The following is a 28,000-nucleotide window of genomic DNA, read 5'->3' as shown; positions in this document are numbered from 1 at the left end:
CTTTTCCATGATCATATCATCATAGTATCCACTACTTCAGGTGCTTCTATCTCGAGAATAAGCTTTACAAAATTTTCCAATTTCCTTCTTAACAACACCCCAATTTACTAAATTTTTCTATAAATTTAGTCAAACATAAAGAAATTTGATTAAAAAAAGACAAACGACTTATAATATGAAAAGAAGGGAGTATTTGGTAACCATTTGCTCTTGCCAAAAATAAATGGCAAAATTGGTACTTTTTTTTCATTCTTTTTCTAGTCACACTTATGTATGCTTGACCAAAATTATAAGAAAACATAAAATTTTCAACATGAAACAAATATATTACTCCCTCCTCCCTAAAAAAAATATAGTACTCCCTCCACTTCACATTATTAGTCGTTTAAATTTTTTTCTTTGTTTAACTTAAAGAAGTTTGATGAAATTTATAAAAAAGTTTAGCAACATCTACAACATCATATTCGTTTTATTAAAAATAACATTTAATATATTTGGTTAACATATTTGTTTTATATTGAAAATATTTTAATATTTTTCTATAAATTTGGTCAAATTTAAATCATCTAACTATAAGAAAAATCAAAGCGACTTATAATATGAAATGGAGAGAGTGTCAAAATATGTTTAATGTTAGATTGAATAAAACTAATTTGGTGATTTAGATGATGTTAATTTTTCATATAAACTTGATTAAACTTGATCAAACCTAAAGATATTGGACTAGAAAAAAAAGTCAAAATGTCCTGTATTACGAGGGAGAATAGTGCTCCAAGCCAACAGTAACACAGGTATGCGTTTGCGGCTGTTGCAATGCGAACCCTTCTGATCAAATTCAACACCGGAACCGATGGTGGAGTTTCAAACTCCAGCTCTGGCTACAAGTATTCCATGTTTTCAACCATATTTGAGACTGGAAAAGAAACATGGTTTCGGAATCACATGATATTTTGAATTTAGGGGAACTACTGCACAAGCCTCCCAATGCATTGGGCCTCAACCAAGCCCATCTGTTACATACAATTCGATCGAATGGCATACGACTGCATGCCGGTAGCGTCCCTGCGACCTGGGCATCCAAGCTCTACCATCTTTTGCGATCGATCTTGCGACGACAACACCAACACCGGCGATGAGCTCGACCAGCCGAAGGCCGACGAGGATGGCGACCGCCTGAGCGCGTTGCCGGACTGCCTCGTCCACACGATCATGTGTCCTTCCTCCCGGCGCGGCAGGCCGTGCAGACGTACGCGCTGTCCCGGCGGTGGCGTGACCTGTGGCGCTCCATGCCGTGCGTCGTCATCGATGGCCACGAGTTGAGGTCCACGATTGCAAACTCCACGGCGAGCTGGTTGAGCTGGACAAATTAGCTGGAGGATTTCACCACCAACCTGCTCATCGCCCACAACGCCCCGTACTGCCTCGACAGATTCCAGCTGCATCTCCCAAACTACCGTGACATCGTAGGACAACCCGACATATATATGCCTCGACACAAGAGAAGATGGATCATCAGTGGCTTCCGGTGCCGGCCCGTGGTGCTCGAGATTAACCATTGGCGAAACCGTCGCCATTCACCGGTTCGGGCTGCCTCTCCTCGGCGCCATCTCTGCTTGCCGCCTGAAAACTTTGCATCTTTCCAGCAGGGTTTTCAATTTCGAACTTGGTTTTTCAGTCAGGGGAACCGAAATTTCAGAAATTTCGTTTTTTTTTTGGCCGAAATTATTTGAAATTGTGACTGTTTTGAATGAATTTGAACAAAATTTGATCAAATTCAAAAAATTCGCAAAAAAAAAAACCAAAAAATTTGGGTGAGATGTGAGCTTGCTGGTGGGGGGCAAAATTACCGAAATTTCAAACCCTGCTTTCCAGCATGGTTTTGGACGGCAGATTCCGTGAGTGTATCCGTTCTCGGTGCCCCGTCCTGGAATCCATGGAGCTCAAGAACTGTACGGTTCGAGTTCAGTCAGATTGTTTGTGGCACACTCAAGAGTTTGGCCATTCATGACTGCTCTGGAAGAGATGCTTTGGCTGTCACGGCGCCAAAGCTCACCTCCTTTCGCCTATGGTATTCAGTTATTGGTCTCGTTGTATTTTTAGTGGATGAGATGGATTCCCTTGTCGAAGCATCGAACTGACGAAACGAATCTAAATGTTTCATTATGCTTGTATGGATAAAAAACATCCATGTCGATGATGATAAATAACAAAAACATTTTTTACAAGTTTAAGGTGAGAGTCTTTGTTTCATAACAAGAAGAAAAAACATACTATCAGTCATTAGATATTGTTCTAGTGCTGAAAAAAATGATTATTAATATGAAAAACTCTGTCAATTGATAAATCGACAAGCCTTACTTATTCGCTTTAATATCGATGCCAGAATGTAATAGTTATTAATCTTTGGACTGAAATATATATAAGACCAAGTTCATTTTATAATGTATTCCTTTCGTCCTAGCAAGTTTTATCTTTTAGCATGGTTATTGAAAGGAGGGGTCAAACAAACATGTTTTCTTTCTTGAGGCGCGTTAGGTACAAATTTAAACTTTACGAGATGTTATATTTTACGGGGAGATTTAACTATTTGCCGCTCTTAAATTTGGCATTCAACTATTTGCAACCCATATATCATGACATGTGGACCATCATGTGTCAATGATGTGTGGGTCTACGTGACAAATCATTTTTAATTACCACATCTAAGAGTTGCAAATACTTAATTTTTCCTAACGACAGAGGGAGTACATTTCTTTTGCACTATAGTTTGTCCCAGCTCACAGCTAGCTTCTATCTATTATATTATACTTTGGGCCTGGCACTCATTACATTATTGACCTTTTGTTTTGTCAGGTGCATCTATTTATATTTGTACTATTACTTCTTCTATCGCATCTATAATGACTTCCAAACTAATTTATAATGTTGATCATGTCAAACTCAATTCTCCTTCCAATTATTACAGGAGAAGCATTGTAGCAAATCTATAAATATTCTGACATTTCAAAAGCTGACAACCTTGCGCTTCTGTGCATGTGATCTGGGCCAAAATTTTTATATATTGTCGAGATTTTTATAGAATGCTCCTAATCTGGAGAAAGTTATATTGGCAAACTGCAAGGTACTTCTATTTTTTTTTATGTTCATCTTGTTACTCTGCTTTTGGTCTATCCTCTCACTACCATCATGTGTGGTGTTCCAATAGATTCCAGATAATTCAAGAAAGAGTAAAATAATGGCAAGGCTAATCTTGCACGGTCCTTCCAAGCGTGAAAGTGTGATAATGTTCGAGTCCCAGGACTTGAAGCTTATCATGATCACGTATAAAGATGACGATATCAGTGACAGTATTGAACTTTTGCTGTACAGTCGCAGAAAACTTGAGAACAACACAACAATACTCACAAAACATTGAGTCCTTTGCGTATTGTATTTGCATTCTCATGTCATTTTCCATTGTACTATGACTTGCTTTTACCAACAGTAAGAAAAAGCATGAGATCTTTTACTGTGTTTACGAGGTACCTAGAGGTATTTGTAGGTGGAACAACGTGTACGGTTAATCAGGAGAGGAGCAATGTATGGAACAAAATTATTGTAACATGATGGCAGTGGAGTAATTAACTTGTAAAACATGGGCACTATACATGAATTGAATACAAACATCCATCTGTCAGTATATTGTTGTGCAGATCAGTATGCCATGAGAAAAAAAAAAGTAAATCACTGGTATCCGTTATTTCAGTAGTGATCAATCCGATTTGTACCAGATCGCATCTCCATTACTCTTCCCTTTGCTTCGATCTTGTTATAGGGTTTAAACGGTTCACCGGAAGGAGACAGAGGGAAGAGTGTTGGCATAGTTGAGGGTTGAAGAGGAGACTAGATCGTCTGGTCAAAGTCAACCTAGTGCATCTGTAAGTTATCATATGCTTATTTACATGCTTGATTAGTTATTTATGTAGTTCATAAATTCCTTATATAAGGGATTAGAATTTTTGTCAATTTGTGGGATAGTAAATGAGATTTTCTCCTACGATGTTCTTCTAGGGCCTGCTTGGTGCAGCTACAGCTCCTAGATTCACCTCTGATCTAGCTGGAGCCCAACCAAACGGTCCAGCTCCAAAAAAAAAAAAGTGGAGCGGAGTAAACCAGATCGCTCCTACAAAGTGAACTAGCTATGTGGAGCGGTATTTTGGTCGCTCCACAACTCCAACTCTGTCCCAATTTCAGAAGTACCCATTGACTTGTAGAGAAATTACCCGCAAATGCCATTCAACTATCCCTCCATCCCTCCCCTCTCCCCCACCTAGTACTGCTTCACTCCTCCTCCCTTGACATTCGCGACATGCGGGAGGATAACCAAGTGATAGTTATTGAAATATTTTTTTCCTTGCCACACCTATTTTGGATCCTTGCTATGCGGCATGGTGCAATAACGGTTGTGTGCTCCCCTAGCAGATTTTTCCAAGCAGTTCAATGTTTATCACCAGACCATCTTAGGGACATACGATCATTAGGTTTTGGTGGCTTATTACACATGAAAAAAAATCAGTTGTTCGTCGAATTATGTTGGTTAAGGTTGCTAAACGATTCAACATGGAAAAGAATAGTTTTGTCATAGGGGGAAAGGATATCCCAATGAACCTATCATATGTGGAGAACATTATGGGTCTACCCATCTTTGGAGAAAAAATAGAAATATGCAGAGACGGTCCTATCAGCGATGATTTGCTACATGCATATAAAACACCAGGGGGAATTGTATCACTTTCAAAAGTCTAGAGACTAGCATCTTATCCTCAAAGGTTCCAGATGACCACTTCAAATGACAGTTTGTGCTATTTACAATAGGACAACAAACAACATATTACCATGTTAATGCAATGTATTTGGCACTGGTTGAGGATGTGGAAAAGATTTCCAAGTATAACTGGGGAGAATTCACAATGCGTCATTTATTGGACTGCATTTCTACTTTAAAAGACCATGTAAATCTTTAGGGTAATCTTGCCCTTCTGCATGTATATTGTACTATCCAAGTGTGATCAACTCAATTGTCAAATTTGCATACTAAATATTTGCTTAATCTCACTCTTTTTCTTGGTTTGTGCTTAGTCCTTACAATTCCTTATTTATATTTTTTGTTGGTCATTTACTTGTTCTAGCTTGCTTTACTTTACTTCCACAGGTTTCAACGATGACTATGTTTTGACAAAAGAGGATAACGAGGTCGACAAACACGGATTTGTCATAATTTTTCTTAACAAATTGTACTGCCTCGTTATCCTCTTTTGTCAAAACATAGTCATCGTAAAGTAAAGCAAGCTAGAACAAGTAAATGACCAACAAAAAATATAAATAAGGAATTGTAAGGACTAAGTACTGACCAAAAAAAAGAGTGAGATTAAGCAAAATATTTAGTATGCAAATTTGCAATTGAGTTGATCACACTTGGATAGTACAATATACTTATATACCTACAGAAGGGCAAGATTACCCTAAAGATTTACATGGTCTTTTAAAGTAGAAATGCAGTCCAATAAATGACGCATTGTGAATTCTCCCCAGTTATATTTGGAAATCTTTTCCACATCCTCAACCAGTGCCAAGTACATTGCATTAACATGGTAATATGTTGCTGGTGCCAACAGTCGTCCTATTGTAAATAACACAAACTGTCATTTGAAGTGGTCATCTGGAACCTTCGAGGATAAGATGCTAGTCTCTAGACTTTTGAAAGTTACACAATTCTCTCCTAGTGTTTCATATGCATGTAGCAAATCATTGCTGATAGGACCGTCTCTGCGTACTTCTATTTTTTCTCCAAAGATGGGTAGACCCATAATGTTCTCCACATATGATAGGTTCACTGGGATGCACTTTCCCTCTATGAAAAAACTATTATTTTCCATGTTGAATCCTTTAGCAACCTTAATCAACATAATTCGAGGAAGAACTGATTTTTTTCATGTGTAATAAGCCGCCAAAACCTAATGATCGTATCTCCCTAAGATGGTCTAGTGATAAACTTTGAACTGCTTGGACAAATCTGCTAGGGGAGCACACAACCGTCATTGCACCATTCCGCGTAGCAAGGATCTAAAATAGATGTCGGAAGGAAAAAAATATTTCAATAACTCACATAATTATGTAAATCAAACACATTTCAGTGAGTAACAAAATTAATAAATCAGGAGAAACATGCATGTGACTCACAACAAGAATTATGTAAATCAACACAAACACATTCGAATGACTCACAAAATTAAGTAAATTAGGAGAAACATGCATGTGGTTCACGAAAAGAATTATGTAAATCAACACAAAGACATTTAAAGACTCACAAAATTAAGTAAATCAGGAGAAACATGCATGTGATTCACGACAAGAATAATGTAAATCAACGCAAACACATATAATGACTCACAAAATTAAGTAAATCGGGAGAAACATGCATGTGATTCATGACAAGAATTATGTAAATAAGCACAAATTCATTTCAATGACTCACAAAATTAAGTAAATCGGGAGAAACATGCACAGAATTCACAACAAGAACAATGTTGCCATGGTTCATTGCAAGATTACCTCATCTTCAATAAAACCATCTAGTGATTCTCCATTTTGTTGGCTCGCCACATTTGTCTGCTATCGCTTGGAGGAGGTGCCACCATTCGAGTCGCCGGAGGAAGGCTTCATTGTTGACGCCTTGACGTGTATCGTTTGGGTTGTGAAATGAATCTACAGGTCTAACGCGAGGCAAATTTAAAGGCGAACAAATGGCTCTAGATATTTGGCCCGTGGAGCGGAAGTTGCCATAATTGGTGGCATTCTTCAACGGAATGCAATCTGTTGTATGCATGCACACGCTTATCTGCCCATAAACCGATGTGCTATCAAGAGGTGGTTTCATTTCTACCCAATAAACTGGCATGCAATCAGGAGGTGGTTTTTCGACGTGACACAATACAAAATAAAAAGTTATTAAATTCCCTAAGACATTTAGTAAAATCATGTTAATCAATAATTTGCACAAAACATTTACTACAAAAATAAGTTAGTTAATTTTCGACATTACTTTCTATCTATTCCATTACTATATTACATTATTACATGAATATCGTCTTTATCAAGTTAATTAAATATGTAGTACTTTTCAGCATCCACACACACCACTGCGCGCTATACTCCTATTAATGCACACATGCACATATCACCTATACGTCAGTAATCCACGTCGGAGATCAATACTGCAGAGCACACTCATTCCTATGGATGTATAGAGTTAGAAATACCTAGCAAGAAGAAAAGTTGGATGTAGAGCACTTGAGCATTACTAAAATTGTCAAATTAGGCTGCTTTGGTTCTGATGTAGAGCACTTGTTTTTCGCGCTTCGACAAATGTTGAATGTGGTTGCTTTAACAAATCCTAATAATCCATTTTTCAGGTTTGAAGAATTTAAACTCAAGTGATCCTTTGTTAAAGGTTCACCTCGTTTTACGTATATATGCTCCTCCGTCTCATTCCCCCTCCTTTCATCAGTGGCCTTTGTCGGTACTAGCACTCAACACTATCGAAATTTGAGATATATACTCCCTCCGTCCCATAAAAAATGAATCTAGGACTAGATGTGACATATCCTAGTACTAATAATCTGGACATATATATGTCCACATTCGCAGTACTAAGATATATCACATCCGGTACTAGGTTGGTTTTTTATGGGACAGACGACGGGCTGCCATCTTCCTCTTCTCCAGGATGTCTATGGCACCGATGACCAGATCGATGGTGCTCGCCGGCTCATTGCCAGACCCAGGTGTGGCAAGCGAATCTGCGACAGCAAGTCAGTCATGTGCTTCTAATCAACTGAAAGGTCATATGTTCACACCTCCATCTTCTTCGTTGGTCTCATGTGAACCGGTTACTACTGAAGCTGGGAGGGCTGGTGATGAAAATGAGGCTGACATGGATGACGAAAATGACAATAATACATATTTTGAGTACCTGCGACATATATCACTAGGCAAATGTTAGTTAATAACATACATTTTTGCTAACATTGATTGTGTTTGCCTATTGGATTCAGGTCCATGTACTAGCTAATAAAACTACAACTGATTCAATTTTGGCAATGTTTTGGAGTTGTAATCCACAAATTTTCATTAAAAAATCTAGAAATTGAACAGTGTACTATGAAGTAGTTGTTTTCTGATTTTGTCCAATACTGAATTTGGCTAGCTGACCTCATTTTTTGTGACTATTTTCGGTTAACCTGCAAAGTGATCTACATATCAGTGTGCACACTTCGAAAGGGAAGAAAACTATGCGATCCCCATAACCTACTGCCCTCCCCCCAAAAAAAAACCAAAAAAGGTAAAAAGAATTCAACTTCTGGGTCCAAATCACCCAAGAAGAAGAGACAAAAAGGGGATTATGCCGGCTCTCCTATCATAACGGTATGTTTTAAGTCAATATATGTATTTGTTATCATTTCCTATTGATTTCATGCTTATAAAACTGCTATAAGGAAACCAGTGGATAATGGGTCACTATTAGGAACTATCTTGCATTCATTTGATCTGATGTCACTGAGTAAGCAAAATACCCTAGCCAATAGACATCCATTTGCAATACATCAATTTCTGCCCCCTCACTGTATGCCATAGTATGAGGAGTAACATAGTATAGTACAATTTATACTTTAAATCCTTGTCATGTGTGATGAAAGATAGCATTTCTGCAGCATAGGGTGGGCTCAAAATGCAGTCCGGGTGACTTCAATGCAAACATAAAAGACCTCAATCCTGACCAGAAAGAAAAGGTTAAAATATTAGGATTCGGAGGCTTATTAAACATTAAGTGATCAAGTATTTTCAAGTAGCTTCGAATATGGTTTCTACAACACTATAATGTGTTAACTGACATTATAGAACTACCAAAAGGTAAAATCCCAATCATTCCTAAATATGTCAACATTGTGTTTAGTATCTCTCATACTGGAGTGACAATAAAACCAAACAGTCCAAAGCATGAGTCTATCAAGACACTAAAAGCGGGGTTTCATTGGGTACTCAAATTTTTGTGTGGCAATTACAAAGTGCATTTGAAGGACGTAACACGGATAATGTCGGTGACATGGGACCGGGGGTATCGTGACTAGAGGCTTGGGCAGCCGTGGTCACCCACATGGCCTGACCCCCTCGGGGGGGTCGGGCCCGAGGGTAACATGGCCACCCCTCCCTCTGTCTCCCCGAGGGGTCGGGCCGCACCCGTTTCGGCCCCGAGGGCTGGGGCGCCCCGACCCCCTGTGGGATTGGCGCCACGTGTGTGGGATAGGTGAGCACAGCGGCGCTCACCTAACCGCGTTTAATGCGGGTTGGACGAGCGCGCCACGCCGCATTTAATGCAGCGCAGCGTACTCTTATCCGGTCCGTGACCGGTCGCAGTGTGTGACCGGTCACAGACCGGTCAGATCGCGGGTTAGGTGGCAACAGGCGGCCTGACACACGCCTCGCCCCGTCCCGTCGGTATGATGAGAGCCTCCAGGCGCTCGTTCCTAGCCGGAGCCGGCGTGCTAACTCTTGGAGTAGGTACGTCAGTCCCGGCCAGATACATTCCAGGCTTCATCGCAACCATTGCAAGGAAGTCATTGTATGAAGAAGGGCCGACGTGTGGCATGCTAAACTAACGCGTGGTGGACAAGAATGACCGGTTTGTGACTGGTCTGACGCCGGTCGCGTCATCGGCAGACAACCGTGCTCCCACATTGCGTCTGCGTCCGGCGGAGTGGAGGTAGGTATGACCCATCCCATCGGAGGGTCATACGGACGGTGGCCATTGCAAATCTCCGCCTATTAATGAAGGAATGACAGGGTGATCTCCGGTGTCAGGCGAGTGACGGCACTGAGCCTCACTCAAGCACAGGCTGTGATTTAGTTTCCAGGCTCAAGGCACGAGCCAAGTTTTGGTCAAGATAGGGTGGGTCCCCACCCAAAAGAAGAGTAGGTAGAAGTGGTGCATGTGGTATCCCCTTGAGATATAAAAGGAGGACCTTGCCCACCGAAGAAAAGGAGGCTGGCAATTCGATTTGGAGAGCCTGAACTCTCTAGCTCTTCAACTCTCTGTAATTTCCTTCACACATAGATCCACCAGAACACAGGAGTAGGGTATTACGCTTCTCAGCGGCCCGAACCTGTCTACATCGCCCGTGTCTTGTGCGATTCTCTCTCGCGAACATTCCTCAGATCGAGGGCGAAGAACCTCACTTAGCGCCCCCGGCCGAACCGGCAAAGGGGGGCCTGCGCGGTCTCCCGGTGAGGAGCCCCAAGCTCCGTCAGATAACAAGTTCATCACAACTTTTATGTTGATTACTTTGTACAAGATCATTGCCCCAACAACATCAAACCAACCTAGTATGCAATATGTCACTATTTGCTTGGATGTTAACAACATTGCAAAGTACAATTGGGCTGAGCACATGCTTTCAACTATAAGAAATGCAGCACTATAGGTGTAGGACAAGATTAAGAAGAATATATTGATTGGATTTCAGCATCCACATATTTTCTCGGGGTAATTATCTACATGCTTAATCTCTCCTTTATACCTTGTTTTTAGTATTGTAACATCTCACTGCTTTTTTCCCCTAAAATTGCAACTATTGTATTTAGATTATGTAGATGCACCTGGATGTAATGTGCCATGGGGAGAGCCTAGGGTGGCATTTTGGACACATCAAGCATTAAAACCATTGAAACAGGCTGATAAGGGATCTGGGCTTTATGCAGTTTATGGATTATGCAAGGTAATACGACCACTCCTTCAATGTCATCTCATCTAAATAGACATGCACCTTTTTTTTCCTAAGTCATTTTACTTTACCAACTAAAGAATGTAGAAGACACATAGAGAGAGCCCTCTTGGTGACAAATATATAGGGAAAGAGAGGGAGATAGAGTGTCGCGTGGCGGACACAAAATGTTCCAGCGAGGAGGTGACAGATATAAAGGAAGAGAGAGGGAGATACAGTGTCCAATAGCAAACACAAAATGACTAGGAGAGGAAGAAAAGAGAGGGAACAAAATAGGTGTGTTGAGGCCATCACTTTGCATAAGAGAGGTGTAAAATCACCGCCCACTTTAGGAGATCGCAAGCCCACCAGTTCACGTAAATGAGGTGAGAATCAACAACCACCTCACCAGACCGGGACAACCACCTCACCAGAACGGGGCACGAGACCGCGGGCACCCACCACCCGAAAATTTCACAATTTGGCCATTTTTTGGAACTTATTTCAAAATAGGTCCTTGCTAAAACTATCACAAAAATTGAACCCCGGGTTTAGCACAAGGGCTGACGGCGCTGAGCTTTCAGTCCTCAACACCAAACGCATTGGCACTGAGGTCGTGATGGCCACGACATGCCATCGAATGGTTGGCGGGGCCGACATGCCGACGCAACGAAAGACAACGCCACCCGCATCGGCGGGGCCCACAGGTAGTGGACTTAGCCCCACACGGCGGTCTCTTTCTCTCCTCGCCTCAGTAGCGCCTCTCTCTCTCTCTCACACACACAAATATGACTGCAGAGTTACTCGATCAGTGTGCATCGCCCGTTCCATGTGAAGCACCCAAACGCTTCTAAGAAGTACATGGTGGCATGCATTGGTAAATCATTAACAATGTGGGAGGTTTGTGCAAGGAAGACTAAGGATGGGAGGTGGAGGGTTACCAGTGTAGGTGTAGAGCACACGTGTTGTAGTGGCATTGAACAAGCACTTGAAACTAACTTCGAAGTTCATCGGTAACAGGTTGCAACCATTTGTCCAAGCTGATCTGACCTTGACTCCTGCTGCTATAGTTGAGGTCGTGGAGGCCATATGGCACCACCATCAATCTTATGGTAAAGCTTGGCGTGCAAAGTAGGTGGCTATGAAGAACATATGGGGAGATTGGGATGAGAGATATGTTCGGCTACCGACGATTCTAAATGTTATTAAGGCTAATAACCCCACAGTGCGTTATGTTGTTGAGCCTCACCAAGAAAGGTCGAGAACAGTGGATGGGGTAACAAGGCATGTATTTGGGCATGACGCATGGTTCTTTGGGCAGTGTGTAGAGGCTTTCAACCACTTTGTGTCCGATGATAGCAATTGAGGTACCTTCTTGACTGGTTCATTAGTATGGTTTGGAGACGCTTGATTAGACTCAATAGAAAAGTGTGCATAATCTCACATAGGCACAAAGACATTCTACACAAAATCAACAATGTCATCTCTCAGGTCACCGTAATGTACATCATAGATGGTGCACGCGACACTTCTGTGCTAACTTCTACCGTGCGGGGCAACCGAACGCCGGATGAAGGATCTAGAGTGTATTTGTTAAATAAATGAGTAGATAGAGTTTGAGAAGGAAGTGAAGCATCTCATTGATTTCCTTGAGTCTCAACTAAAGAAGTGGCTACTATACATTATGTGATAGAGGCATAAGTGGGCACGGCCCTGTGATGTTGGAGCTCGTAGATTCGGCTTCATGACTAGCAATATGGCAGAGAGTTTCAACAATATGCTCAAAGGCATTCATAGGCTACCAGTAACATCCATCGTGGCATACACGTTCAACAACTGCAATAAGTGGTTCGCTGATAGGTACAAGGCCACGATGGCTGCAATACAAAAGTGTGAGAGGTGGCCGAAAAGAATTAAGGAGTTTGAAATACAAAAAGTACGTACTATGGGACAACATACGACTTGTTTCTACTTTTCTACAGCAAAGTACGAGGTGACTAAGCAGGGTGGAGTTACATCAGCTGCAGCACAATGGGGGTGGCCGACACTATTGCATGGTTGTGACAACTAACACTTGTACATGTCAATATCTGGCATTGCATCACATGCCATGCTCCCAATGATCAGTTTTGTAGACTACGATGTATGGATGAGGAAGTGCCCCCTCGGATGTGTTTCGAAGCTACCAAGGAAGCTGTGCAATGCTCGTACTCCCCTAGGTTCGAGCCAAGCCAAGATCCCACTCAATGGCCAAGTGATGACGGTGAGGAGTTCATACCCGACTTGTCGAAGATGATCGATACTCCTGGCGGAAGAACTAAGAGGTTCATCAATGACATGGATAAGAATTGGTCGGTCATAGAAGTCGAATGATGGTTATTCCGAGCATATGATACCTAACAGGTGTTCCATATGCCACGAAGGTAGTCATAATAAAACAACATGCCCTAAGCACGACAAATCTTTGGATCGGCCAAAAAAACATTGGCATACTTGTAGGGTGGTCAACGTTTCTAGTAGACAGGTTATTAGAATGCGCAATTTACTTATATTTTTCTTTGATTCACTCATATGTACACGTCTCTAATTTGTGATTCTAATATGTACGATGGTGGAGACCCTAGTTCTACACCTGCACTACAAGGAGATGCACTGAGCTCACAGGATCATGGAGGGAGGGGTAACATACTCTTTGCTTATTATTTATTGAATATATTGTAGAGTTGTCAATGCATTTAACTTTTTGTAACGTTGTTCTTTATACAAGTTATGAGGACGTTGTGGATTCAAGGGCACACGGGAGGCGTGATGCCGTTTGACAACCGGTACATCCCTCGTCTACTAGATGCAAAGTTGCTAGCGTTCATCACCATGGCTCAGAGGCCAATGCCTATGTTCAACACTGACAGCACTCGTCGACCAATGGCAACAAGAGACACACTTTCCACCTCCCTTGCGAGGAGCTGACAAGATTGTACGAGCATCTTAACGACACATCTAGTTATCTCTTTATAAACTAAGCTGTTGGCTCCACGAAACACACGAAAACAGTCAAGGATTTGCCTCCTCTGTAAAGCAACATCACTCGTAGTCTACTCCATCCCGTCTGCTGGTGTGCACCAGCAATTGAGAGGGTAGGTCTCCGAAACCTTCGGCTTCGATATCCTGCACTAGGAGAAGGCGCTAAAAAAGTTTTTGGGAAGCGCTTCGTGTACTCGCTCGCTAGTTGTTCATCCACCGTGACTCGTCTTGCTCTACTCTCGGGCATTACGCGTCGTCGTCAACACCCGGTACTGTGCGTTGTTCGTGTGGTGAGTGTTGCTCCGCATTAGCGGATCCTCTTCCATTGCAGAACCAAAACCATCGGCGTCTCCGTTATGTTCCATAGATTTACTTATGTGTAGCTGTCTAGCATACATTTCTAGATCAACAGCAGTGGTTTTGCTAGTTTACATGTTTCATGTCATGATATATTTATGAAATACTAGATTAATTCTACACGTGATGTGCATATATTTCAGACACATCACCACCGATGCTTGTGCCGAATTTGATGAAAATGAAAAGGGTGTTTGGAACAGCCGCGCATGCAATTGTGTTAGAGGCATTCTATGTAGCATATATATTTGTTTTTGGCAAAACCAATTAACCAAATAGTGTCCAAACCGAATGCATGGCGAATTGGCGATACATGAGAAAAAAAACGCAATAGTATATAAGTGAGAAGACTCGAAGAAATAACTGAGAGGCTGAGAGCAATCGTGAAGATAATAAGGTACTACACTCCAACTATTTTAAGTTCTAATTAGACAGTACTAGCAAACAAGCGGATGTCTACCGGAGACAATGAACTAATTAAATTAAAATATTTGGTACTACTAGCTCTTAAGACTTAAGCTATATATGCTCTAAATTTAAAGTTGCTAGAAAAACATATATGGAATGAAAACGACTCAAACCTTGGTCAGTGTGATAGTATATTCCTCTAGTTTTCTCCAATTGCACGAGAAAAGTTTAATAAGATTGCAGAAATCATCATCTTGATAAGTGATCTCGATACGTTTCAAGGCGCGAGATTCCGAAGTTATCAGACCTTTGCACTCGGGAGGAATCTTGTGTCTATCCACCTTTGTTGATCTTTTCCTCTTTCTGGGAGCTACTGGAAACTATTCAGGCATCACAGAGATCAGTATAATTAGAAGACAGATTAACACGGCAGTGTAACAAGTGAAGGAAAATAGGAAAAAGATACAAGTAGTATACCTTGCAGTTCTGCAATATAACTCTCTCCAAGCTAGGAGCTTTCTGGAGAAAACTCAACAGTATATTCAAATTTAGGCACATATTACATTTATATAGGTGCAGGGTAGTTAGCTTTTGAAACGTTGGAAAATTTGGAAATTCTCCATGGTGTGAATCCTGAAGCAAATTGGAGCAAAAATAAGTAAATATGGCAATATCATATCCTCTATCCATCTCAAAATACAAGAGATTGATCAGATGTGACACATCATAATACTACGAATTTAGACAAGATCTCCTACATATAAACATCTTACATTAATTTTGTTGACATATACAAATTTATAAAATTATATGTGGATGAAATTTATAATAATAGTGTACAAAAGTACACCAAATATAAATTAAGAGTTTTGTAAGGTTGGTTAACTGGTGAAGGTGGCATACATTGTTAGATATGAGATAATACCCCCCGTGTGTTTCTGCGGAATGACTATGTAATGATAAATGGATTTTAACAAATGTGCAAGCTAAGGAAAAAGAAGGAAACAAAATAAACGAATTGATGAACACTTCATATCTGGGAAGATCAATATAGTCTTTTCGTAAAAGGTAAAAGCTAAATGGATGTATCGTAATTGAAATGATGAAATACATGTGAATATAATAAAATTAAATGTATTGCTCTTTAGTTTCATATGACCTAGGATCCTAAACCCTCTAACGGATCGGATGATCCAATGATCTAGATTTCTAAAGCGATGTGGTTTAGTGCATATTTAGTGTTTTGTTCATAACAGAATTAAATGTCATTTAACTTTTTAGTTTCACATCACCTATGATACTTGCCCTCTAACGGATGATCCAATGGTCAAGATTTGTATAGTGATGTGGCTTAATGCATGTTCAGTGTTTGGTTCCAACTGTATAGGATATATAGATATATAATCTGCAGGGTGGTTGGGCAGTGGAGAAAAATAAGTTATTCGAAAATAAGTTATTCGGTTAAACGTTTTTCTTTTCTTTTTTTTCCTGCTTGGTTTCTCTGTGCGAATGGCTGAGAATATAGAGCTGTTTCTCTTATCCTTCTTAATACAATGACACATGGATCTCCAACGGTTTCTAAAAAACTGTCGTCGAATGTAGAAAAATATGGGTGCATATTTCGGTCCAGAGTTTAATATAACAAGTAGAAGTAGATTATTATTGAGTAAATATAATTGCATCGCCTATACACAAACTTGTCAGGTGGGTGCAATCTAGTGCACGAACATATAAAATGCTCGTTTTGGTGTATTAACTTATCTGGTGCGTGCGGAGGAAGGCAAAATTACTACATAGCTAATCTTATTGATTTATTGGCTGATTAGGATACTGTGTAAATATATATCTAAGAAGGTTGCTATTAGATATACACCTCTTTAATAAAAAAATAGAATAGGATATAGTGATAGTAGAAAAATTTTAAAAAGCGAGCAATGATATAAAGGTTAGAAATATATGAAATTCATCATTTCCATAATGAAGGATAAAGTAGAGACCAAATTTATAAATATTACATGTCTTATGCATGCTTACTACACGTATGCACGTCACATTCTAATCAACGTCAACTTCGTAAAATTAACATTGACAAGTTATTTTGGTCCTTGTTCACACGAAGTAGACAAGTTCATGTACTAAAACGAGTGTTTTATAAGTTTATGTACTAATTTGCACCCACCTAACAAGTTTGTCTACCACCAATACAATTTACTCATTATTACTTGAATGGATTTTAAGCCCTAGAGGTCGTTTCTTACATGGATTAAACAAATGACATACTTTTGCATGAATAAACGAATGCACCAAGAGGATATATATTCAAGCACGAGGATATATATTCAAGGACTATAATAAGAGGATAATATAAATACCATTGATCGAGACCACGATAACTTGAGATTTCTGACGCTGGCTAGGGCACCAAGTGACAAGCATAGATCGTTGTCAAAGTTAATCGGCTCGTAGGACTTCTCACGGATCGATGCTTCGATCAAGGAATCCATTGGATCGACCAAGCGTACTCTAAGTTCATAATAAACTGTAATTCTCAGGAGAAGGGAGGTGAGCCTTGGCGTCTTGATAGCCAATGTAGTACACTCCAGGAGGCAACTTCTGCATCCATGGATGGCCAAACTCTTCAGCGTGGCAGATTCGATCTTGTTGAATTCGCATGAGCAAGATTTGAGCTCCATGGCTTCCAAGATTGGGCAGGATGAACAGATGCACTCATCGAAGCAACCGTCCAAAACTAGGCCAGAGAGATGCAATCTTTTTAGTCGGGAAGTAGACACAGATGGTAGCCAGGGCAGCCTGAACAACGGCACGCCGACGCCGACGGCGATCTCGGCGGCGGCGGGTCGGTGCCGGAATCCGCCGAGGATGCAACACTCGATCAGCCGAGAGCCCTTCCATGCGCGTATGTATGGTGCGGTCCAAGAGTGGGCGAGATGAAGACGAAACCTCTCAAGAAACGGGGGGTTGAAGTCGATCACGTGCACGTCGCCGAACTCGAGTAGATTGTTGGCGAAGTCCATCAGCTTCTCCCACCTGACCTTGGCCATGCCGCCGCCGAACTCGTCGCCGTCGATGTCGATGCACGGCATGGAGCGCCACAGGTCGCGCCACCGCCGCGACAGCACGCACGTCTGCACGGCCTGCCGCGCCGGGAGGAACGACATGACCTTGTGGAGGAGGTAGTCCGGCAGCGTGCCCAGGTAGTCGTCGCCGCGATCCTCGCCCATCGCCACCGGCGGCGTCGGCGCGGTAGTCAGATGCGTGTCGCTGCCGCGAGATCGCGAAAGACGGTAGGGTTTCGAGTCGCGACGCTCACGGCGGGGGACTGACGAGGAGGTGTGTGGAGATTATGGATATCCCATATCTATACGGCGACGGTATTTGGACTAGGTACAGGATACCTAATGTAGATAGAATATCTTATTTGTATCTCGGGTTTGTTTCTTAACTTGTGTATCAAGGAAACACCCTGAGACTTAGTCGGTTACGACTATATTTCATCTGTATTTGCATATTCCGTTAGGGATATAGATTATCTTTTGTAAAACGGACTCTTCCCCATATATAAGGGGGGTCCGGGTGCCTCTAGTGGCAGAGGTTGGATTTTCTCCAAATCATACAATCAATAATACACTCGGCGGATTCATCCCCGGACAGGAGTAGGGTATTACTTCTTTTATAAGAAGGCCTGAACCTGTATAAATCCTTTGTCTTCAAACCCATACACTTTCCTAGCTTGATAGCCACCCCCTTTCATTATTGCCGAAATCTAGTTTCGACAGTTGGCGCGCCGGGTAGGGGTAGCGTCAAGCTTTTCGCCGATCAGTGCAATGGGTTCCATCTCCGGCATCGACGACCTCGTTTTCCCTCCCGGGCAGACGTTTCGGTTCGACAGCCTCGACTTCATCACCAACAACTTCGGCAAGATTTCTCTCCTCGACTCGGAATCAGACCGGTCGGGAGAGAACCGGATTTCGGTCCCGTTTGGATTCCCGAACGCGGCTGAAAGCTACTTCAAGACCATCTTAACCGAGTCGGCTTCAAACCACTCGGCCGAGATCGCATCTTCTTCAACGACACCAGATCAAGATGATGGGGCTTACCCACCAGTCCTGATGAAGCTCCCCGACGATTTAGCGGCCGTCTTCACCACGACAGCGTCTTCATCCCGTAGGCCTAGGCGGAAGTCGGCTTCAACGCCGATTTCGCCTAGCTTCAGGGAAGTCGGCGTCATCCTCCAACCACTCGGCACGGTTTCGACGGATCAGCTGGATGACTACAACAGCTCTCCCACCGTCGACTCACGTCCTACTGACATCGTGGAGTACGACGAATTTAGTTCTCGCTACAACGACTTCGACGACTTCGACGACTTCGACGGAAGCCTAGATGACAACTACACCCCTCTCTACTTTGGCGTTTTCATGGCCAATAATGAGACGGAGGAGCAACGCCAAGCCCGGGAGACCGAAGAACGTCACCGACTGGAGGAAGAGCATCAACCACAAGAACAAGAACGGCTACGGCGTGAGCAGCAGGACCGTGAGCGGACCGCGAAGGAGGCTGAGGATCGACGTCAGCGAGCTTTGGAAGCTGGGCGCCGAGCGCGTGATCTCATCGGCCAACAGGATGTCGAAGGGACACCGGTTTTCCGCACCCCTCAACAGAATGCCGTTGCCGCGATCACCCTTCTCGACACCCTCCTCAACCAAAACGAGCTCAATCAATCCGACCACGTCGTCAACATCTTGAACCAGACGAAGACCATGATTGCGGCTTCGGTCCCAGTTAACTCCGAAAGCGTCCACACGCCGACTGGCAGCCGAGTCCCCCACTTCCGATCTCATGACTACCGTCATCCAAGCCTCAGCATCACCGGCGCAGGATCCAACCGCAGGAGCAGGGGACACGACGAGCGGTCTGTTCACTCACCTCCCGACCTTCATAAGGAGCGCCGAGTGGAACGGCCTCGCTCACCACCTCGTCGCCGCCCCGTCGATCTTCGCGACACAATCATACAGCGCCGAGCAGCTCGAGGCTATCATCATTCGCCGAACCGCCACGACGACGACCTTGACGAAGTAGCAGCCTTCACCGACGATCTGCGTCGAGTGGATTGGCCAGCCGGCTTCAAACCGACTGGAATAGAGAAGTATGACGGCACCACTAACCCTGGATCGTGGCTTACCGTCTACGGTCTCGCAATCCGCGCAGCAGGAGGTGACAACAAGGCCATGGCGAACTATTTACCAGTGGCTTTAGCGGATTCCGCCCGATCTTGGCTCCATGGATTGCCCCGTGGTACAATTGGATCTTGGGCCGAACTACGCGACCACTTCATCGCCAACTTCCAAGGCACCTTCGAGCGTCCCGGCACACAATATGATCTCTACAACGTCATTCAGAAGTCCGGAGAATCCCTTCGAGATTACATCCGGCGATTTTCTGAACAACGTAACAAGATCTCCGACATCACCGACGACGTTATCATCGCCGCGTTCACCAAAGGGATTCGCCACGAAGAACTAGTTGGCAAGTTTGGGCGTAAGCCTCCCAGGACAGTCAAGCTCATGTTTGAAAAAGCCAACGAGTACGCCAAAGCTGAAGACGCCGTCACCGCATCAAAGCAGTCGGGTCCCAGTTGGAAGCAAAACAAGGGTACGCCGGCTACGGGAGGAGGTGGAAGTAACAATCATAAGGACCGCAAGCGTAAGCCTGCGGAACTTGTTGCAACCGCCAGTCACTCTTCTCGACAGCGTTCGCGCGTCAACACGTTCGACAAGATCATGAACTCCCAATGCCCGCACCATCCTAACTCCAACCACGTGGCCAAAGATTGTTTCGTCTACAAGCAATTCGCGGATCAATACACCAAGACTGCACGGAAGAACTCTGACGAAGAACAAAGCACGTCAAGGAAGAAGGACGATGGCGACGCCCCGGCAGGATTTCAAGATCACCGCAAGGAGCTCAACCATATCTTCGGCGGCCCCCTGGCTTATGAGTCTAAACGGAAGCAGAAGTTGACTGAACGGGAGATCAATGCTGTTCAGCCCGACACGCCCCAGTATCTTCGATGGTCAGAGATTGCAATCAAGTTTGACCGCTCGGATCATCCTGACCGAGTGGTCCACCCGGGGCGGTACCCCCTGGTACTAGACCCAGTGGTCCGTAATGTCAAGCTTCGCAGAACCCTCATTGATGGTGGCAGTGCACTCAATATCCTCTTCGCCAAGACCCTGGATGATATGCAGATCCCTCGCTCCGAGTTAAAACCAAGCAATGCGCCTTTTCACGGAGTGATTCCAGGATTATCCGCAACTCCACTCGGCCAGATCACCCTCCCGGTCACTTTTGGTACTCGGGAAAACTTTCGCACAGAGAATATCAGCTTCGAAGTCGCCGATTTCGAGACAGCATACCATGCCATACTCGGACGCCCGGCGTTAGCCAAGTTCATGGCCGTCCCGCACTACACTTACATGATGATGAAGATGCCTGGTCCCCGAGGAGTCCTATCCCTACGGAGTGACATCAAGCAAGCCGTCACATGCGACAAGGAGAGTTGCGACATGGCTCACACTCACGAGATGGCGTCTGCCCGAGAGGATATCCGACTGGCTGCAGCCACGGCGAGCGAAGGAGAAATACCAGTTACCAAGACTTCAAAAAGTGGAGAAAGCGAAGCCAAGACTAAGAAGATTCCCCTAGATCCCTCTGATCCTACTAAAACTGCTGTAATAGGCGCTGAGTTAGATTGTAAATAGGAAAGCGCGCTCATCACCTTTCTTCAGAACAATAAAGATATCTTTGCGTGGAAACCATCTGATATGCCCGGTATTCCTAGAGAGGTGATTGAGCACTCCTTACATGTCAAAGAAGACGCCAAGCCTATCAAACAACGACTCCGCCGATTTGCACAAGACAGGAAAGACGCGATCAAGGAGGAATTGACCAAGCTGTTAGCAGCAGGCTTCATCAAAGAAGTCCTTCATCCCGACTGGCTGGCAAACCCAGTTCTAGTTCGGAAGAAAACAGGGCAATGGCGCATGTGTGTTGATTATACTGACCTCAACAAATCCTGCCCTAAAGATCCTTTTGGGTTGCCTCGCATTGACCAGGTAGTCGACTCGACCGCCGGCTGTGAGCTTCTCAGTTTTTTGGATTGCTACTCGGGGTATCATCAGATCCGACTGAAGGAATCCGACTGTTTGAAGACTTCATTCATCACGCCTTTTGGGGCATACTGCTACGTCACCATGCCGTTCGGACTAAAAAACGCAGGAGCAACTTATCAACGTATGATCCAAAGATGCTTCTCAACGCAGATCGGCCGCAACGTTGAAGCCTATGTGGATGATGTAGTCGTCAAGACCAAGCAAAAGGATGATTTGATCTCGGATCTAGAAGAAACCTTCGTGAGCATCCGTGCTTTCAGGATGAAATTGAACCCTGAAAAATGCACCTTCGGAGTACCGTCAGGGAAGCTGCTTGGCTTTATGGTGTCTCATAGGGGCATCCAAGCCAACCCGGAGAAAGTTACTGCTATCCTCAACATGAAACCGCCAAGTACCCAGAAAGATGTTCAGAAGCTGACTGGATGCATGGCGGCGCTCAGCCGATTTGTTTCGCGACTTGGCGAGCGGGGGATGCCCTTCTTTAAGCTGCTGAAGAAAACAGATAACTTCCAGTGGGGACCCGAAGCACAGAAGGCCTTCGAAGATTTCAAGAAACTTCTCACCGAGCCACCAGTCTTAGCCTCACCACACCCGCAGGAGCCGTTGTTGCTGTACGTATCAGCCACCTCCCAGGTTGTGAGCACAGTCTTGGCCGTCGAGCGCGAGGAAGAAGGCCATGTCCAGAAAGTCCAGCGACCGATTTATTTTGTCAGCGAGGTCCTAGCCGACTCCAAAACGAGGTACCCTCAGGTTCAGAAGCTGTTATATGGTATCCTAATTACTGCCAGGAAGCTATCTCACTACTTTTAAGGTCACTCGGTAACGGTGGTCACATCATTTCCACTCGGTGATATACTGCACAACCGCGAAGCAAACGGACGTATTGCTAAGTGGGCTTTGGAGTTGATGTCTTTGGACATATCATTCAAGCCCCGAATTTCAATCAAGTCCCAAGCGTTAGCTGATTTTGTCGCCGAATGGACCGAGTGCCAGGAGGATACCCCCGCGGAGAACATGGAGCACTGGACCATGCATTTTGACGGATCAAAACGACTTTCGGGCACTGGAGCAGGAGTGGTTTTGATTTCCCCAACTGGAGAAAGATTAAGCTATGTGCTTTGGATACATTTTTCGGCGTCCCACAACGTCGCCGAGTATGAGGCCCTCCTTCATGGACTGCGGATTGCAATTTCCCTAGGGATAAAGCGTCTAATAGTTCGAGGTGATTCACAGCTGGTTGTCAACCAAGTCATGAAAGAGTGGTCCTGCCTTGACGACAACATGATGGCATATCGACAAGAGGTACGCAAATTGGAAGATAAGTTCGATGGACTCGAGCTCAGTCATGTTCTTCGACATAATAATGAAGCCGCCGATAGACTTGCCAACTTTGGATCCAAGCGCGAGGTGGCGCCCTCTGATGTTTTCGTTGAACACCTTTATACGCCGACAGTACCTCACAAAGATACCACTCAAGTTGCGGGCACTCATGACGTCGCTGTGGTTGAAACCGACTGGCGAGAACCCCTCATACGATTTTTGACTTCTCAAGAACTCCCTCAAGACAAAGATGAAGCCGAGCGGATTTCAAGGCGGAGCAAACTTTATGTTATGCATGAAGCTGAGTTATACAAGAAAAGCCCTTCAGGAATTCTGCAACGCTGCGTATCTTTAGAGGAAGGGAGACAATTGCTGAAAGACATACATTCTGGGATATGCGGAAACCATGCTGCTGCACGCACCATTGTCGGCAAAGCTTACCGGCAGGGTTTCTTTTGGCCTACTGCAGTGTCCGACGCCGACAAAATTGTGCGCACGTGCGAAGGTTGCCAATTTTTCGCCAGACAAATTCACTTACCAGCTCAAGAGTTGCAAACTATCCCGCTGTCTTGGCCGTTTGCGGTTTGGGGGCTCGACATGGTTGGCCCGTTCAAAAAGGCAGTCGGCGGTTACACGCATCTCTTTGTGGCCATTGACAAGTTTTCCAAGTGGATTGAAGCTAAACCGGTTGTCACAATCACAGCAGATAATGCTCGAGACTTCTTCATCAACATTGTGCATAGATTTGGAGTGCCCAATCGGATCATCACTGATAATGGCACACAATTCACTGGCGGGGTTTTTAAAGACTTTTGTGAGGACTTTGGAATCAAGATTTGCTATGCCTCAGTGGCACACCCCATGAGCAATGGACAGGTGGAGCGAGCTAATGGCATGATACTTCAAGGGATTAAAGCGCGTGTCTTTGACCGACTAAAACCCTATGCCGGCAAATGGGTGCAACAACTGCCATCGGTACTTTGGTCTTTGCGAACTACACCCAGTCGGGCCACAGGCCAGTCACCTTTTTTCCTGGTCTATGGGGCAGAAGCAATGTTGCCGAGTGAAGTCGAATTTGAGTCTTTGCGCTTTCGAAATTTCCGTGAAGAACGCTACGAAGAGGACCGAGTGGATGACTTGCACCGATTGGAAGAAGCCCGCGAAGCAGCTTTGATTCGATCGGCTCGATATTTACAAGGGTTGCGGCGTTATCATAATCGCAATGTTCGATCCCGTGCCTTTTTAGTCGGCGACCTGGTTTTACGGAAAATTCAAACTACACGAGATCGGCACAAGTTATCTCCTCTATGGGAAGGGCCATTTATTATCTCTGAAGTCACCCGGCCAGGTTCCTATCGACTCAAGCGCGAAGACGGTACTCTTGTCGACAACTCTTGGAACATTGAACATCTTCGTCGTTTCTACGCTTAAGTTTATCATTGTACTTCCCTATCTTGACTGTCAACATCAAGTTTTCTCCTTGAAGATTGTCAGTCGGGGGCTATCATCATAATAATGGAGTGTGATTTTTTATCAATTCAATTTGCTTGCTCGGTTTATCATTGCCTTGTTTGGTTTTTTCTACTTAGTCTGCGAGGACTGAAAGTTTTTAATAGCTTCTTTGGGTTTTAGGCTCAACAAAGCTTGATAAAAGCTTTTAAGAAATCAAAGACTTGGCTAGAACTATCAAGCACAGCATAAATACACCAGTATTGTACAAATTGAGCCTCCATTTGCTACATTTATACTCAGTCAGAATCAGTTCTTTCATCATCAGAGTTATTATTGCTCGGCTGAAGGTCGTTGTTGCGGAATTGCTCTACAACATCACTTGCAATCTTGTCAGCCGCACTTTGAGCATTACTGATAAGATCAAGAGCAGCTTCTTCGCTTGTCCCGTCTGCAAAGCCATCAATGGCGTCAATTTCAATCCTCGGGTACAAGGATTTGGTCATCGCCAATGCCATACTAGCTCCCATACTTCCAGCTTTCTTGATATTCTTGAAGTATACATCCGGTGCTACTCTCAGCTTGTCAAAGATTTCGGTTGCGTCAAATGCACTCGGACCACTGTCATTAAGGAACATAGCTTGGACAAGTGGTGTAGCGACATTGGCGACTTCGTCTATTGCTCCTTCAAGCTTCTTGATCTTACCAACCAGGACATCAAACTGAGCTTGAGATTTGATTTTACGGTCTACAAAACACATTTATAATAAGAATCTGCTGCATTAAAGAGAGGACAGTTCAAATTGTCAGCTGGCAGTACCTTCAACCTCCTTCAAGGCTGAGTCCCTTTCCGCAGCAAGTTCTACCTTGTCTTCTTTCAAGGCTTCAATCTGTTTCTCCATTTGTGCCATCCTGGTAGCTTGTGCTGTTTGAAATCCAAATATTTGAGGATACAGCTATGATAGCATAAATTAATGGGACAGATCTAGAAGATTACCTTTTGATGAACCACTCAGCTCGAAGTTTGAATCCTGGAGCTGGGCAATTCGGTCCCTTAACTCCTTCTCTGTCTTTTTGGCGTACTCCTTGGCCTCATGCAGCTGGTCCCTAACTGCTTCAAGAGTTCCCAAATGAGGAACCAGCTTTTCCAAAGTTGTAGTCTTGGCCTCATTGCGAAGATGGATTCTCTGCATGATGGATCATGGTTCAGTTCTGCTAAAGAGAGAACAAAGTTATTAAAGGCGGTCACCCGGAAGATTTACATTTACAATGCAAGTGGCTTCTCCAAGTGCTTTCTTCAGCTGGCACACTTCCTCATCTTCTTTTTGACGATTTATAACGATGCCGGCAACTTGCGAGTTCTCGTCCCACCATTTGAGCAAGATAGGAGGACGGGAGTCACTAGCTACCTTTATGCGGAGAATTTCTTCTTCGTCGCCGCCTGGTGGACCTGATGTATTCCCAAGACATTAGACGAACAAGCTGGAGTTATTCAGAACGGCATCACTCGAGAAGATGAGTTACCTGAGGATGTGCCTGGCTGAGCGTGAGGGGATCCTTGCTCTTTATCTGGAGACCCAATCACTGAGTCATTACCAACTTTTGGTCCTTGAGAAGTTGTCTGTGCTTCAGCTTCAGGAATCTCTTGATTTAGATCTACATCCTTGATTTTGGTCCTTTAGATCTACATCCGACTGGTTTCCAGTCGGGGGCTCTCTGGTTGTTGCAGTTTCAGTTGCTTCCGACTGGTTTCCAGACGGCGGCTGGTCACTCGGATCGGCCTTGTCATCCGAAGCATGGGCACCAGTCGGCTGGCTTTCGGCAGTCGGCTGGTTTTCGACAGTCGGCTCAGCGTCTTTGGATGAATTTGGTTCTGTCACAGCCGGATCAGGATCTTTTCCAGTTGGATCTATGTCGGATGGTTTCCTGCAAAGTGTCCTTTCGATATTTAGCATAATTTCTATGAGAGAAGCATGCCGAGATAAAGTGGTATCGAGAGGTTTATACCTGGAAGATGTTCTAATCTTTGGAATTTGACGGCCAGCCAGTTTTTTCCTGGGCATGGTATGCTTTGGGAGTTTGTTGGGAGTGCCCTTGTCCTCAGATTTGTTGCTGTCATCGCCCTCATCATCATTAAGCACCAGCTTTCTCTTACGAGGACCTGTCTTCCCAGCCGGTTTGGAGGTTTGAGGTTGTGGGTCTGACCTGATTGTCGGCCCTCCACTTCCTTGAACGGTGTGCTGACGAGGTGACCGGCGCTGAGTGATTGGGGGATCAGACTTTATCAATGCATATTCCTGAGTAAGATGTTTTCTACGGTTAGTCAACTCGACATGAAGACAAGATTATGCTTTGGTCATGGGTTGAAGATTTCAGATACATACCTGCGGAGGCGGATTGAATGCGTTATATGGCACAACTGGCAGCTGGTGTGAGTAGCTGACGACAATAGCATTCGAGAATATCTTGTACATCCTCTCCTTCATGATCTTAAAATCCAGAGAATCTGGGTCTTCACGGTTTGGATCGTGCTTGCCGTCAAATTCAAAAGCTGTGCGGGATCTTTCTTTGATGGGAGCCAATCGGCACTTAATGAAATGCCGAGTGATTTGCTCTCCCTGCAAGCCTTGTTCTTTGAGTTTTAGCATGCGTTCCATCAACTCCAAGGCTTGGGCCGCTTCATCTCCAATCGGAAGAGAGTTCCAGGTATCCTGGTACACCGGAGGAAGACAGGAGTACTCGGGAAGAGCAGGCTCAGGATTCTGAACATAAAACCAGTTCGCATGCCACCCCTTGTTTGAGGTCTTGAAGGGCATAGAGAAATACTTCTGGCTCAGAGTTCCCCTTAGCTGAAATCCTGCCCCTCCGACTACGCATGGCTTGCTCTTGTTCGGTTGGGGCTTGAGAAAGAAGATCCGGCGAAACAGAGCGAAGTGGGGTCTGATTCCCAAAAAGGCTTCACAAACATGGATGAAATTGGCGATATGGACTATGGAATTTGGGTTTAGGTGATGCAAGCTGATTCCATAAAAGTTTAAAATCCCGCGGAAAAATTTCGAGGTCGGAAGAGCGAAGCCGCCATAGAAGAAATGCGAGAAGACTACGATCTCATGTGTATCGGGGGTCGGAAAAGCCTCACCGCACGCTGGCCGCCACCCGATGATCTCCTTGGCTGGGAGAACGCCGTGCGCCACCATCTCCTTCAGGTTCTCTTCCGTTACGTCGGACGCCGCCCATTGGCCTTCGAAGCTTTCCTTCTCTTCCGCCATCGATTTTACCCGAATGCGCTGATTTGATTCGAGGGATGGCTGGGGAGAAGTGAGGGATTGAGGCGGTGGATCACGGGAAGGGTTTTGATGCACTTTTCGAAGGTGGATTTGAGTGGAGTGGTGAACCCTAGTTCGCCGGCGCAGTTCTGCACTGTAGCAAGGAGTGGGGAAAATGGCGAGAGTTCCG

General features: G+C 44.3%; 1 protein-coding gene and 1 pseudogene across 1 annotated transcript; one reads left to right on the top strand and one right to left on the bottom strand.

The window, feature by feature from the left end:
* The first annotated feature begins 1,047 nt into the window (after nucleotides 1-1,047).
* LOC136356147 (MEIOTIC F-BOX protein MOF-like) lies at nucleotides 1,048-8,106 on the top strand (annotated as a pseudogene).
* Nucleotides 8,107-8,600: 494 nt separating this feature from the next.
* Nucleotides 8,601-17,925, bottom strand: LOC136356360 (MEIOTIC F-BOX protein MOF-like). Its single transcript, XM_066310135.1, has 4 exons — nucleotides 16,955-17,925; nucleotides 15,060-15,215; nucleotides 14,756-14,962; nucleotides 8,601-8,811 (listed from the first exon to the last, which is right to left on the bottom strand). Exons 1-4 carry the CDS (start codon nucleotides 17,822-17,824, stop codon nucleotides 8,806-8,808), a joined length of 1,239 nt encoding a protein of 412 aa, XP_066166232.1. The 5' UTR covers nucleotides 17,825-17,925; the 3' UTR covers nucleotides 8,601-8,805.
* Nucleotides 17,926-28,000: the final 10,075 nt, after the last annotated feature.

This window comes from Oryza sativa, chromosome 4 (genome assembly GCF_034140825.1).
Source record: "Oryza sativa Japonica Group chromosome 4, ASM3414082v1".
Taxonomy (NCBI): Eukaryota; Viridiplantae; Streptophyta; class Magnoliopsida; order Poales; family Poaceae; genus Oryza; species Oryza sativa.
The sequence above is the reverse complement of the archived record's forward strand: the minus strand, read 5'-3'. Positions and strand labels throughout refer to the sequence as shown.

Excerpts from the sequence above, each read along its gene's own strand:
- LOC136356360 (XM_066310135.1), bottom strand. The coding sequence starts at position 17,824 with ATGGGCGAGGATCGCGGCGACGACTACCTGGGCACGCTGCCGGACTAC. Across the intron at positions 15,216-16,954 it reads TATCGTGGTCTCGATCAATG|GATTCACACCATGGAGAATT; the intron begins GTATTTATATTA and ends AATTTGCTTCAG. Across the intron at positions 14,963-15,059 it reads TTATATTGCAGAACTGCAAG|TTTCCAGTAGCTCCCAGAAA; the intron begins GTATACTACTTG and ends ATGCCTGAATAG.